The sequence below is a fragment of the Fundulus heteroclitus genome, chromosome 11 (assembly GCF_011125445.2).
Source record: "Fundulus heteroclitus isolate FHET01 chromosome 11, MU-UCD_Fhet_4.1, whole genome shotgun sequence".
Classification (NCBI taxonomy): domain Eukaryota; kingdom Metazoa; phylum Chordata; class Actinopteri; order Cyprinodontiformes; family Fundulidae; genus Fundulus; species Fundulus heteroclitus.
In genome coordinates, this window is record NC_046371.1 from 27388510 (window position 1) to 27404167 (window position 15658).

A 15658-nucleotide genomic window follows, 5' to 3' on the forward strand; every position below is an offset into this window, starting at 1 on the left:
TTTTCTTTGCAAATGGTAAGGGCAATGCTTTCGTCACACTCACAAAAACAACACAAAAGCTTACCAAATTAACACTTTGCCTCCTGAGCCTCATTAATCTGCTCTCGGCGTTGCCTAAAAACATGAGATAAGAAAAATGTTGTGAGATTCTAAATCAAAATGCAATCCCATAAGAATATGTTAGCTAGTGGTAGTTTTTTTATATATGGCTCTCCACCCTAGGCGGCATGATTTATGGGGCACCATGAGGCTATATATATATATATATATATATATATATATATATATATATATATATATATAATATAGCTTATGGTGCTAGAGCATTTAGGACTACTTAAACTGATTCTCTTCATCATTTCATATCAGATCGATATTCTCTTATGTACATTTTTCTGGGATGTTACATTATAAAATATTTATTTTTTTCTCTTGCCAAATTGTGCTTCATTTGGGAACTAGGGTGACAGAAGGAGGGACAGGAGGCGCCATTCATTCAAAAACGACCACTAACTGCAGCCAGTTGTTTCTTTCAACTGTGCTCTGCTCGTTGCCAGACAGAAAATCTGTACCCATCGTGAAATGATCCAAACCGGACAACGAGGTTCTCCTGGGAAACACCGACGCGCTGACGGGGAAATGCTGCACATTGAATGTCTGTGACCTGTGAGCTCCTCCGTTGCTCAGCAGCTCGGACAGGTGGTTTGGCTTGGGTGGCAGCGGAGGGGGCGTCTGGGTGTCGCCCGTTGCCTCAAACGGGGTGGGAGAAAAAGGTTTGTCGAACTGGAAGACATTTGCAGAACAGTGATGGACCGGAGAGGAGGAGGAGGATGGCAAAACCGGGAAGCCGCACGGGGCGCTGCATGGGGCGCTGGCCCTCCTTCCATTGGAGTAAAGGGACGGACTGCGGCTCATGTGAGAAATGAAGGATGCGGAGGACTCGGCGAGTAGGTCCCTGGCTGCTTCGTCTGATAACCTCCGCTCCAAAGAGATGTCAGAGTTCGAGAAGCTGTCTTGCCTACAGACAAAACAGAAAAGAAAAGAGAAGACAACACTTGTTACGCATCAAATAGCGATGTGATTCCAACATGTGTAAAATTTTTTTCCTGATTACACACACCTAATGGGGATACTCCTTGTTTCGCACTGTGAGAGAAGGAGATAGTCTGGCGGATAACTGGTGTCGGGTTGGCTGGCTAGAGACGCTCGATCGCTGTCCACCGATGGCTGAATGGAGGTGGGGGTCAGGGAAGATCCGTCATCTGTGCTCTCTGATACAAGACAAGCAGGAACAAACACAAAGAATGTAGTTTATACGCAGCTAAAAATGGAAGCCACACACCACGTTCAGGCTGCTTCGGCTTGTGCTCCCCTTAATCTGAATGCAGCGGGTGAATTTAAAAGACGGGATGTTTTTGCGGGGAACGGCGAAGGCCCGGCGCACATGTTTCCCTGTTCCTTTTTTTTTTTTGTTGTTTGTTTGAATGTTCTGTCTCTCTTTCACCCACTTTGGCTCCCGTTCAGAAATTTCTTTCATTCCATTTGACTGGAGGCCTTCAAGTCAAGGCCGTCCCTGCAGTATCATGTGTTACGTGGAGAAAGAACCCACCAAAGGCATGTTTTTTAGGAAGCTACTCACTGCTCGCATCACAGGTTTACGTAGTCTCATGGTCACGTAAAAAAAAAACAAAAAAAACGTTTAAATTCTTTTGAAAAGATCGCAAATTGAGACTTTTGGTAGTGGCGACAACTCTGTGCCGTTGCTCTATCTCGTTCAAGCAGATGTCAGCGTTCCAACAGACGTCTTGAGGTTTTACAGAACACCCCTCTTTCTTCTGACGAAACAGCTACGCAGTAATTTAACAGCTTATTATAGGGAGTTCAGCAAAGCCCTGACTGCAATATTGTTAGACTATGACTTGTAAGATCTGCGTTATTGCGATTTTAGGTGATCGACTCAAAAGAAGTAGCACAGGACTGTAAATTGGTTTTCCAAATAATATAAAAAAAGTATCCTGAAAAGTGGAGCGTGCATATGTATCCCGCCCCCATTCAATCTAAACCAGAACCAGAGCAACCAATTCAAAAACGGGTTTTCATTTCAGCGTGTGATTTAATCTCAATATAAATGCTGCACTGAGTGCAGGGGTGATGTTGTGGAGAAGTTTAAAGCAACATTACAGTAGTTCAAAACAATATTTCAAGGTCAAACATTCCACAGTGCGCCGTTTAACCCATCAACAGGAACTGCAGCGTTTGGCACAACTGTAAGACCACCAAGGCATGGCCGTCCACCTAAAGTGAAAGGGCTGCCTAGAGGCCCTTAGAAACTCTGGAGGAGCTGCAGAGAGCCACGGCTCATCTAGGAGAATCTCTCAACAGGACAACTGTTGGCTGTGCACTCTGGAAATATGGCCTTCTTAGAAGAGTAGCAATAGGAAAGCTAGTTTTAATAGAAAGAAGTCCCATTTTTTCCGCAAACTGTTCAGGTATTGCATCATACATGTGCAAATGTTTAGCCTTCATGCAAATCATAATACTTTGCAGAGAAGTACCACAACATCCTTTAGTGGTGGCAGCTTCGTGCAGTGGGGCTGCTTTTCTTTAGCAGGGAGTAGAAAACTGGTCCCAGTTAAGTGGAAAATGGTTGGGGATTTTTTTTTTCATTCATTTGTTATTTGTTTATGTATTATTACTCTTTTTCTTCCACTTCACAGTTTTAAACTTTGAGTTGCTCCATCACATTCAACATCAATAAAACACATTGCAGTTTGCGATTGCAGCATGCCAAAGTGAACGCACGGGGCGCTTTCAATTCAGTTCAATTCAAAATTCAATTCCAAAACCCTTTATTAATCCCAAACGGAGATGAAACGCTGTTCGAACTCACACAGGTTTCTTCGGAGCTGTTGCAGATGCTGATGGAAAAGAAAAGCAGCTGAAATGCAGTTGATTAGCTCCTAATGGGCCCCCAGCGGTTCTGCTGTTATCTGTACTGATAAAGCAGCAGCATCAGGCTGCACCACAAGCGGCATCTAAAACGTTTTTTTTTTTTTTTTTAAGTGCTGGAAACAACCTAACGGACACACGAGTTGATTTGCCGCTAGAATGTTTGCCACGATTTGTCGCCCGTGCGAGTAAATCCTGCATTCTGCCCGGCTGAAGCTCAGCTCGCTGGCAGAACTGAAATCTTTCACAGATTGAGGTGTTAGAAATTTGAAAAGGCAGCAGACCTCCCTCGCTGGCGCGTTTGCTGCCGCGGGGAGGCCTGAGATGCTTCTGGTGGTTGCAATCGCGGTTTCATAACCTGTGATTGTTGAACGGTTTTCAGCGCTCGGTAGTAGAGAAATTAATCAGCCAGTTATTAAGCACCAAAAAAAAAAGCGTTGTCATTTTGTGCCAACTCGCTGGATGAAATGCCAGTTCAGACTGTAACCAGTCTAAGACTTCAGATCCTTTCCTCCTACCAAAAAAATAAAACAAAATAACATAAAAAATTTAACCCTTGTTCATTGCCTGTCTGTTTGTCTGTTTTTGCCTTTATTATGTGTAATGTGAACTATAATGTGAACCAGAGAACTCCAAGAGAAATTTTGCTGTGATCACAAATAACATATTCTATTCTATTCTATTCTATTCTATTCTATTCTATTCTATTCTAATAAGTTGTCTTTAAATTTAACATCAGAGCCAGCTCTAGAAGATGCTTTTGTGGCCCTGAAATGTTAACGTACCACAGCAAGATGTATTAAAGGTTAAATTACATCAGCAAATACGTTTCCTTGTAAGACTTTTATCATTTAAAATAGAAGTGTGCGCGCTAGCTTTTATTAAAGGACGCTGTGGTCATTCTTAACAGAGTCCTTTTAAAAGGTCAAATATGTGGCTAAAGTGTGTTCACGCAGGAATTTGACTCTGCGTGCTGAGCTGGCGTTCACGTTGCTTCCAGCCTCTGCGGAGGTTTAAAAAGGACAAGGTTTTTTCATATTTAGACTACACGCAGATAGACTTTTAGAGTCTCAAATGGGTGGACAAATGTGTTAAAGATTTCCTCTGCGCATCAGCCCGGGACAGATATAGATTAGATTTATCTGCTGCTCTACAGCGAAAGCAAAACATGTAGCTGCAGCAGACAGACTACCCGATGTGTTCAACATAAAAAAACGATCCGGTTGAGGTTAAGGATTTCTAACATGAAGCGGCTTGTGCTACGCTTTTATTGCTATGCAGCAGCTACAGTACAGTGCAGTCATTAGGCAGCTTATAATAACTTAATCTAACCTTTTAAACTAAAACAAGAGCAGACCTGCAGCACGACCTACATCCAAAAAGCCAAAATAACATCACATGAAGAGAGAGATGTTAGAGAATATGTAGATAGAGGGGGAACAAGTGTTGTTCTTTAATATTTAGTTCAAAGGTAAGCCTGAAAAGTGATAAATAAAAAATCTGATTATTGTGTGAAATATAATTCAGATAACAATATGGAAGGTTAAGATCTTGAATCTTGAATCGTTTAAAATACAGGGGTGAGTTGTTTCCAATGACAGATGTATTTCTATGTTAAAAAAAAGCAAAGGGCACCAGTCGTGGTTGTTCATCATTATATTATTTATTTTATTTTCTTCTTTGTTTATTTTTTTTCATTTTTGCCAGCAGCACCCCTCCTAGCGTTGGTGCCGTAGCTAGGCTTTGTTTAGAATAAATGCATTTCATTTAGAGTTATGTCTGCAGCATCACATGCCGGTCTGTTAATAGGCCCAAACTGCCAAAGCCATACTTCTCAAAATGTTGACGCACATCCAGATGATAAAGTTTCTGGTTCCTCTTTCAAGAAAGGAGCTGAGGAGGATGTATTTTATGTTGTTTGTCTGTCTGCCTGCAGTTTTTTTTTATTTTACAAAGATAACAGAAATTTGTTTAGCTGAATTTGATTTAAGAAAAAAGTTGTTGCCAGGATGCGGTTTTAGTGAATTACTTAACTTTGAGTGCAGATCTGTGCTTTTCAGGTTGTGACGCTAGGCCTGAGCATAGGACTGTACTCATGGTAAGTCACTCAGTCAGAGGTCGCCAAAGCTCTTTGCACATCTGGTCTCATAGAGTCTCTCTTAAAGCTACAGTTTAAATATAGTACTTAAAAAAAATATCAATAGCCCTTGAATCTTTTCACACATTGCAATCACAAGTGTCACTGTATTTACCTAGAAGGGCAGTCCCGAACAAAATAGCCAATAACTGTGAAGTGGTGGGAAAAGGCTTAATGGTTTAAAGGGGGGTTGTTTACAAAGAAAAATTTAAAACATTTGATGTGTATTTGGAATCAGCCCACTTTAGTCTGATACCCCAAAATACAATGTGGAGCAATCCAGACTCGGGTTTCCCCCCGAGTCTGCCTCGGTGCTCTGGGAGTCTTTGGCTCCTCACAACCACTCTTAAGCATTTTTCTTATGGATAAACCTTACATATACAAGTGCACACCAACAAACATCTACAGGTGCCAGATGTTTACACTTCTATACAGATAAACCCTATGGTTAGTTCTGTCACTAAATACATCTTGTATTAAATGATACTGCATATTTTTCAGTGACTTTTTCAAAGGCATGGGTCATTTGTAACTGTGATAGTTTTTTCGGCTGGCTTTGCAGATGCAGAAGCAGACTCCAAGGATGTTATCTTGCACTCTCTTTTTCTTCTGCTCCATTTTTATTACCTTTTCTCCCTTTAAAAATTTTACCTCATCTTTTTCTCTTGCTTTTCTTTCTCTTTTACCTTTTGAAGTTACACATTTTAAAATAATCCCAAAATAATACCAAATAAAGTTTTTTGCATCTATATCAAGCAGAGCGCTGTAGCGAAAGCAGTAATGCTCTACTTGTGAAAGTAAATCTGTTGGGCTCTCTTTGCCGTTAAGAAAGCAATTCTTAGTGCTACACTGCCAGACAGGACACGTAAAAAAAGAGAAAAAGACCAAAGCATGTTTTAAAATAATGACCCCAAGCTTTAAAGAGCTCATGAAGCGCTGTTCAATCAAAAAGTGCTCGTCTTCCAACACATGGTCGCCCTCCTACGCTTAAAGGGAGGATTATTCAGAGAAACATTTCAGAGTCCCGTGGTAACTCTGGGCATCCATCCCAATTATTATATCATAATTGTATATGATGATGGTGTTACATTTTAAAAGACAAAGTTATTAATTTAGTTTTTCAGCCTGTGCAATCTGGCAGAGGGGCAAACTATGGACAACGGCCTTTGGTTTTGGTGCATTTACATTATTGCTATTCAAAATGCTAATTTGTGCCCATTGAGCTAATGAAAATAGCACAAAAAATGACAAATAGTGATGGCAGCATTAACCTGTGGAACTGCTTTTTTTTTTGCCAGTGACAGGGAAAATGGTCAAAATTGATGGAAAGATGGATGGAGCTAAATTCAGGCCAATCCTGGAAGAAAACCTTCTTTAGAGGTTGTGCCTACTTGAAATGCAGTTTAGTTTTCGGAGGAACAGTGACCCTAAACACACAGTCAGAGCTGAAATTATCAAAGCATGTTCACGTGCTAGAATGAGCCAATCAAAATCCAGATTTAAATCTAATTGAGAATCTATCATCCAATCAGACTGACAGTTTTGCAGTGAAGACCAGGAGATGTTGTGATGCTAGTGGCCTTTAATAATAGAAGTTTAACAGGAGGAAGGGCAGAGAGAAAAGGGGAAGACATGCAGTAACTGGCACAGGTGTAGATATTAATCTGGGTACATGGAGGTCTACAGCCTCCATATGTGGTGAGCCTGCACTACCACTGATCCACACGGTGCCTCAGCACACCGCACTTTTCAGATCTTTCTTGACAAAGTATGTTCAGACCATGCATCATTTTCCCCCCACTTCCCAATGTATGTGCTACTTAGTGTTCGCTGTTTACTAAAACATCCAAGTAAAAAGCTCTCTAGTTTGTGGTTTAAGTGGGACCATTGAAGAGATCAAGGGGTCCAGATAATTTCGCACAGGACTCCATGTTTACAGCCAGCGATCTGCAACTTATTGTTTGAAACTGACTCTGGCTTTGTGTTTTCAGCCAAAGCAGAAAAAGAAACCACACAAACAGCCCTGACCTCATAATGTTTACCTCTAAGCTTGCCACTTCCTTCAAAAGAACAAGTGACACCACATATTCTGGTGTTGTTCCCATGAAGTAGAGTGAATTTGTTTGTTTTTTTCCATGAGACAGGTGTATTTGCGCGCTTGGTCTATTCTAGAGCAGAGTTTAGGCAGAACAAAGTGCAAACTAACAGAAAAAACAAGATATCCGTATCTACCTGCCTCCTCCATGTTCCCGAATCGACAAATTTGACTGATGCTACTGATCCAGCCGTTCATCTCCTCCTCCGTGTTGGCAACCAGGTAAAAAACACGGGAAGACGTTTTCACCACGAAGAGGTGCTTCCCGTGAAAGTCCCGCTTTATCCGCAGCTGGCTGTCGAGCATCTCCACCTCGCACTCCTTCAGGTCGATGGTTCGGATCGGCTTCTTGGAGTTCTTGCTCTGGTAATATTCCAGCACATCTGGATTGCCGCACATGCGCCCCGTCCGGAGCACGAACCAGCGCTTTCGCCATGCCTGCAAGGTGGAAGGAAAACAATGTTTAACATCTCAGAGGTGTTGTTTGATTGATTTGAATTAGTATTTCATTTTAAAGCAAATTTGTATGTGAAATGTGTACAATTTTATTGTCGTATTGTCGCTGTGGAATTTATGGTAAAAAGATGCATGACCTGTCCTCTAGAAATCAGAATCTACCACATCTCATCAATAGCCTCTGACTGGCATTTAGCAGATCTAATCTGAATATCTATCATGTGTATGAAATGCATCAAAACTAAGAACTCCTTCAATGTTCAGACTATAAATGCCTCAACCAGAAGCGTGTTCCTTAATGCATTTACTTTAAGTTTATTAAAACACGAATAAAGGTTGGAGACGACTGCTTTCACACATAAATGGGAAGAATCTGCCCATTCCTTCACTTTCTGTTGAATTCAAAATTCTTTTAGACATTTTATTCCTCCTTACATCTCATAGTCCTTAGAATAATAATAATAATAAAAAATAAATCAAAATCTGCAAGTCAGGTCTCAAAGGCTAGCATTAAATGGTAACTATGGAATACATCGACAGAAACTCATTCTTACGTAAAGAAGCTCCTGAAACGCCCTAAGATTTGTTTGTTCAGGCAATTAGGATTTAAAAAAAAATATTGTTCTGTTATCCACAACTGTTATCATGGGAAAGTTTAGATTTAACAAAATTTGCCTTGAAAGCAGTTACTTCAGCAGCTGGCTCCTGTATACTGTGGAGATAAACTTTGAAGTAAGGAAACCTAGTATTTAAGAGCACAAGACTTGCATGGAGGAGTTAAAGATAACCAACATGAGTAGTCGAAATTGTGTTGGTCTTGCTCATCTTGTTAGATAAGTTAAATATAATTTATTAACCAAGTATGTGAGGCATGAAATTGTTTTCCATAATTCATTTATGTCTTAAATTTGAATCATTAGGATCTTCAAAAGGTGATAAATGTCTGTAATGTAACTTATTAAAAGGCGCAGAAACCCTGAAGACATTTTTTTGTAAATGTTATTCTTAGTTTCTGCACTGCGGCTGCCGCATGGTTCCAGGAGCTCTGCTCCTCAGATCACTGTTGTTGCTTTGTTGTTGTTGATGATCAGAGAATCTGGCCAGAACTTCTGCTCCCAACAGCTAACTTTGCAGCTTTAAACATTTTTTTTTTTTCTCTTTTTGCTTTTCTTTTGGTCAGTAAGCGGAACCTCAGCTCCAGTTTCCCAGAACTGCAGAGAAGAGGAAGTTGACTGTATTTAGCAGAAAATTTCTAACACAACGAAATAGGTATTTATACATCTCTTGGTTTATGCTGAAAACTGACTCCACGCTTTACTACAAGCTTATAAGAAGTACTGCCTAAAGCAATTTCACCTATTTCAGTCAAGAATTAGCTATTCCTCAGGAAAAAATCCAACAATTTGAATAATTAAGTAGAACAATACTGTTAGTAAGTCACAATAGGTTTACTGTAAGGATAAAATAATTTCTAAGGTCTTTGGTGGCTTTTAAGTGCATCGTTGGGGGTCAGTGATGTGATCATACTGAATAGGTATTTTGTTTGTTGTTTGTGGGCGATCTCTTTCTGCACAAGCCAGTCATGTATTTATGCGCTGTTACCAGGAAATTGGTCGGCCCACAACACATTTGGTGCTAATAGTGCTGCCGGGTTTTAGAGGAAACCATAACTACAGATGGCAGCTCGATCCAGTGTGTGTTCACTATTATGCAAAGTTTTAGGCACCGGTGAAAATATGTTGTTTTGTTTACTGAGGTAAGTCCTCCAGGAGAAAAAAACATAATGATGTTTACATGGCATATACTTACAGAGAAATGTAGAAAACCGATTTTTCTCAGGTTATCGCCTGATCTTTTCTCCATCAGGCTAAAGTTAATTTATTTCCCACGTGTAAAGTCAACATAAGGCAAGACGAAAAGAACGTTTGTGAGGCAAAAACATGCCTGATCATGAGGTTTTTTTCATGTATCTTTGGTTCACTTTTTTTTAGAAGAAGTTAGCGTTTTCTGCCATCATGTGACCAAAGTAAACTCTGGTCAAATCTTAACATCTTTCCTCAAAACTGAGTCATTCCTAACTGGGTCATTTATACATTTGCAGAAATGACTCACTCGCTGGGCTGAACAGTGGCGCAGCTGTTGCCATGGGTTCAAGTCCTACCTGGGTCTTTCTGCATGGAGTTTGCATGTTCTCCCTGTGCATGTGTGGGTTCTCTCCGGGTACTCTGGCTTCCTCCCACAGTCCAAAAACATGACTGTTAGGTTAATTGGTCTCTTTAAATTCTCCTTACGTGTGAGTGTGTGCGAGAATGGTTGTTTGTCCTGTCTGTCTCTGTGTTGCCCTGCGATAGAGGGTGACCTCTCCAGGGTGTACCCCGCCTCTCGCCCATAGACAGCTGTAGATAGACACCAGCACCCCTCGCGACCCCACAAGGGAAAGACGTGTTAGAAAATGGATGGATGGACTCACTCACTGACACTCAGATTTGTCCAGGTTGAATCTCTCCTGTTTGCAATCCGGTAGGTATAAAAAGATGCAGAGTTTTGTGTATTACTGCACAACCACAAAAGTATTCTTACTCCTTAAACTTTTTGACTTTGTGTCATGAAACAACAGTAAACATATCTATTTTTATATAAAAGACCAACGCAAAAAGCATACCGCAGGGATGTGAAAGAATATTGATGCATAGTTTGAAGAATATACATTTTACAGATACAATTCGGAAAATGTGTTGCTGCATTCAGTGCCCTTTAATCACAGTGCAGCAATCGACTTTAGAAGTCCCATAACAGGTGAATGTCAGAGTCATACGGAGAAATAGAAAGTGGTAACTCTGGAGAAGCTGCAGGGATTCAGAGCTCAGGTGGGAGGATCTGTCAACAAGACGGCTATTTGTTTTGTACTCTAAATCCTTCCTTTATGGAAGGGAGGGATGAAAACAAGCCTTAATTAAAGAAATAAGTTGTATTTACAGTTTACCATAACCCAAACAAACATGGAGAAAAGGGCTCTGGTCCAATGGGGCCAAAGTTTAACTTCTTGATCGACACGTAAAATGCTATGCGTATTGGAAAACTAACACTGCAGATCATCTTGAACACACCATCTCCACAGCAAAACACAGCCACGGCAGTGTTATGCTGTGGGGAGGCTTTGCTTCAACAGGGACTGGTGCGCCGGTTAGAGTTGATGGTGAGATTACTGGCGCTAAATACAACCTGTTAGATGCTGCAACAGATTTGAGACTGTGGTGGAGGCTCAGCTTCCTGCAGGACAACAGTTAAATCAGAGCTTTTTTATGTCTTAGTCAACATCCAGACCTAAATCCAGGTTACTGTAATAGGGGTTAAAATTCAACGATCACTCTGATGTCCAACCAATGGGACTGAGCCTAAACTGTTTTGCAAAAAAGTCTGCTGATGAGTAAAAGTGTTGAGATATACGCCAGAAACACTTGCAGCTGTAATTGTAGTGAATGGAACCTGAATACTCCACCCTTTTCACCTTTCTATTTGTACAAGAAATAGGAAACCAGGTGTCATTTTCCTTTCTTTACTCTGTATTGATCCCTGATATAAAATCCCAATAACATACAACAAAGTTTATTGTTGTAACGCGGCCGAACGTGGAAGAAAACGCCATATTATCCTGTTTATTTAGGTCAGCCTGAACTGTTACATCAAAAAGAATGAAGTGTGGTGCTTAAACACAGCCTCCAGCGGGGTGCACAAAGATTATTTTGAGCAAGATAATTGAAATTTCCATACGGCACTGTGCCAGTGGCTGACATTTGAATAGGGAAAACAATATGGCTGTCTAACTAACTCTCTTGGAAAGAAAAAAAGAAACATAATCAGCAGGATTAGCATAAGTTTCTATTTCCAGCCCGAACCCCAAACCCCATCAGCGCATAGACACACGCACACCTCCACCCAGCCTTTCCTTGAACTGCTGTTGTCAAACGACCCTCCGCCTACTCCACTCATGCAGAGGAAGTGCAAAAACAGTCATCATAAAGCGGGACTATTTCTGCTTGTCGCTTAAGTGTCTGACTGCTGCTGACATTACTTCCCATGTTTCACAATACACGCAAGCAGCCCACGAAAACACACACAGAGCAGCCCAACACCATCACATGATCCCAACAACCACAAAACAATGAAGGCTGGATGCTGTTCAAGAGAGCAACATACGTGCAAGTACACTAGCTCCACGGGAGTAGTATCCATGTGCATTTTGCACTTGTTTGGGGATCTGCACTGCACACTGTCGGCTCAGCGGTGAAGTGACAGACTCCAAAAATCAGGAAAAAACAATATGAGGAAGACCAGAATCACAATAAGCATGCCCAAGCCAGAGTGTGTGAGAATCTATAAGCCCCGAACAGGCACGCAAACACAAGGTGAAACAGCACAGCCTCCCCTTCCACGTCTCAGCAGAGGACAAAGACAAGTGTCTGATCTGTGCCTCTGTACTCACAAATCTCTTCAGCTTCTTCTCCGGGGGAGATTTAATGAGCCAGCCGGTGCACACCACATCCCCGGCACTCATCTTGACTGCAGAGCGTGTCGTTCTCACGGCTGATCCACCGCCTCTGCTGCTGTTCCTGCTGCCGCTGCTGCCACTGCTGCTGCTGCTGCTGTGAAACTAAGAGCTATGTGAAGCATATCCTGTGTTCTGGTATTCAGCTTAGCCACTCTAAAAAAGGAGGAAGTAAAGAAACTGATCACACTGACCTAGAGAGAGAGAGAGGGAGAGAGAGAGAGAGAGAGAGACATTTAGGGGGGGAGAGAACGAGAAGAGCTTGTGAGTGGATGCCTGAGAAGGTGTTGATGAAGAGAAAGGCTGGTAATATGTATTATGTGTTGATGCTATCTCGTTTCTTACACAGTGCATTGCAAAGCTATTCACACCCCTCATACTTTATAACATTGTAACTAATTCATTTTATTTTGTTATATTTTATGCGACAGCTTAATCTTGATTATTTATTTATTTTTTGTAGTGGTGTATTTTTATTCACCTTCTTTTACTCCTTCTTTACCCCTTTATCGAAGAGCGGCCATTTGCAAGCAAATTAGGGGACACGGCAAACACGCGCAAGAAGGTTCTCTGGTCAGATCAGACCAAAACTGAGTTTTCTGGCCTTTAATGCAAAATGCTCCATGTAGCATTTTACAGGACAGCTAATACTGCGCACTCTGTCCCTACAGTAAAACATGGTGGTGGCAGCGTCATGCTGTGGGATGCTATTGTTTTTATTCTTTGTTTTTATTGCTCCGTCTTCTGTAACCCCCAGTCGGTCGAGGCAGATGACCATTCATACTGAGCCCGGTTCTGCTGGAGGTTTTTCCTTCTCGTTAATGGGGAGTTTTTTCTTTCCACTGTCGCTTCATGCTTGCATCAGTATGAGGGATTGCTGCAAAGCCATGGACAATGCAGACGACTCTCCCTGTGGCTCTACGCTTCTCCAGGAGTGAATGCTGCTTGTCCGGACTTTGAAGCAATCAACTGGTTCCCTTATATAGGACATTTTTCACCAATCTGTATAATATGATTCATTTTGACTTTGTAAAATGCCTCGAGATGACATGTTTCATGAATTGGCGCTATATAAATAAAATTTAATTGAATTCTATTTGGATGAGGAAAAAAAGTGCTTTTCTCTGCACCTCTCTACAATTATGTACAATTTTATGTTAGTCTAACATAATATTCTAATAAAATACTTTGTGGCTGTAACTTGACAAAATGTGTTACTTATGCAAAGCACTGTATGGACAAGGGATGTTCATGCAGTGCTTTGCATAAGTAATAGACAGTAATTCCACAGTTCCTTCACACTTCCAGTGGGGTCTCTGAGCGTGCATTATAAAGTTACCAGGTTTATGGCTGTTTATGGCTGTGATCGTACAGCTACTTTCTTATTTTACTTCATTTACTGCTGGTGCTAAACGCCTGTTACGACATTTTACCACGAATTTTAATAGTTTGTTGTTCAGATTTCAAAAGTAACTTATCGTGTTCTTATGTAAAAAAAGTGGTGAGAGAAACGTTGCAAAAGCAATCTTACAGCACCTGTCGGAGGTTCTTTGGAAACGGTTTTACGTAAATGCTGCGCACTCTTTTGCATTTTCTGTTTTCTGTTTTTTCCTTTTATCTAAGATCTGACGGCAGGCGCAGCCTCTCCACCTACCAAGCCTGTTAGTACGGCAAAATAGTACAATTCAAATTATTTTACAATCTGGCTCCAGGGTACTAGGCATGTTCCCTCTCAATGTTTAAAGTCGGGTCAGGTTAAATTTACTGTATGCAAAACTGATTATTATTATTTTGTGTGTAATGTTCTCTTTATTTCTGTACGGGTGGATGAATTCCGCAGTTTACATATGATTTATGTGTTTTCAGACTTGTCACTTCTCGTAGACTTTTAAAGCTTTCATGCCAGAAAGCGATTTCTGGCATGAACGTCAGTATTATAAATGTATTTTCCTTTTTCTACAGTATGTCTGTAGAATTAAATTAAATCATTGTTGTCCCTCGTGCCTTCATTTCCAAGGTGGCTATGTGTTTAGCACACTCTTTGTTTCCCTCTATCTCCACTGCCATTCCTGAGCTCTTCTTCTTCTTTACCGCTGCACAGTAACTCCGTAGCCCCGCTCAGCTCCACCTACCAACCTGTTCACCAACACAAGTAACCCCAAAATCCTCAGAAGTTGTAACAACTGCTGACCTAATAAAGATCAAATACAAATACTTACCATCGTCCACATACCTTTGAGCAATACTAACCTCTCTCTCTCTCTCTCCTTGATCCCCCGTGGCTGTTTAGGGCATTGGCTTTGTCAACACAGTTACACATACAGATGTTTTAATTAACACAAGCTTTTCCATAATACTGAGTTAGGTAAAGTGCTCATACGTGCCTCCTTTTTCACAAATCCCTCCAACATTGCACAGTATTCTACAACTTTGAGAGCTAGCGTGGATCTCATTGTCAACATATGGTTGAGCTGTAGCTTGTGGGCCTTCTCTGTCTGCTCTTATTTCCCCCCTGTGTGGTCTGTTGGCCAACAACTGCCTGTCTGGCTTAGAAACATGTCACAAAGCATCTCACAGAAAAAATAGCAGGTCAAAAGCTGTTATTTCAGCAATTTAGTATCCTTGTTGAACTAGAGTAACCTTTGGCTGGTTATTCTAATCTGTCGGATTGCTCTGTTGCACAATTGGTGGTGTAATGCTCTGACGTGACAGTCTCCTGTGAATTTAAACATAATTGTATGATTATTGAAAATAACTGTGTCTTCTTGGTAAAACCATTTTGTTCAGCATGATTATGACATCAAACCTTCCTCACAGGTGGAATTAAGAAAAACAGGAACAATGTAACACGCAGTAAGAGCTTTGCCTCTCCACGTTCCAGGTATCACAGATATTACCAAGTTAGTACTTTGTTATCTATTGTTATTACCATCTGCCCTGTTTTAAGATTCATCCATCTTCTTTCCAACTCTGACCAGCTTTGTTAACCCAGCTAAAGAATCCCCACAGTGTGATGCTGCCACCACCACATTTACCAGTAGGGATGACGGTGTGTCTAGGGAAGTGGCAGCTTGTTAATAAGGGGCGCTAGGTCACTGGCCAAAAAAGGGAACAAAAAGGTGAAATTAAAAAGTAAATAATACATCTGTTCTCTCATAAAATGTGCCTGACTTGATTTTTCAGCATTCCCATTCCATTTTTTTTTTTTTTTTGTTGGACTAATTACATACATTTTAGTGGCAAGGGGTACCAGCCAAACAAGTGTGTATGTATGTTTTTAAACGTTTGGCTTCCATGTGACTTCATGCTGATCTCGGATTGGTTGCTAAAAGATTGCACTCCCAGCACGTTTTTTGTCATTCTTCATCCAATCTAATTAATCCAAGACACCTGTCAATCAAAGCCACACCCCTGGCAGCTTAGATGCTGCAGAAAATAAAGGAATTTGGTCTGGACCAAACAGATTTAGAAATCC

General features: G+C 41.0%; 1 protein-coding gene across 3 annotated transcripts in view; it reads right to left on the bottom strand.

Annotated features, from left to right (window-relative positions):
• Positions 1–15658, bottom strand: part of gab3 (GRB2 associated binding protein 3) — a 50812-nt gene that overhangs the window by 7530 nt on the left and 27624 nt on the right. The window contains exons 1-5 of one of the 3 annotated variants that reach the window (XM_012864751.3): positions 12121–12380; positions 7319–7619; positions 1121–1271; positions 573–1018; positions 65–114 (exon numbers count right to left, since the gene is read on the bottom strand). In XM_012864751.3, the coding sequence (XP_012720205.2) occupies positions 65–114; positions 573–1018; positions 1121–1271; positions 7319–7619; positions 12121–12192 (1020 nt within the window). In that variant the 5' untranslated portion in view covers positions 12193–12380. Of the gene's footprint in view, positions 1–64; positions 115–572; positions 1019–1120; positions 1272–7318; positions 7620–12120; positions 12381–15658 lie in introns of those variants that run through there. The other 2 variants (XM_012864752.3, XM_036143318.1) reach the window with 2 other exon arrangements.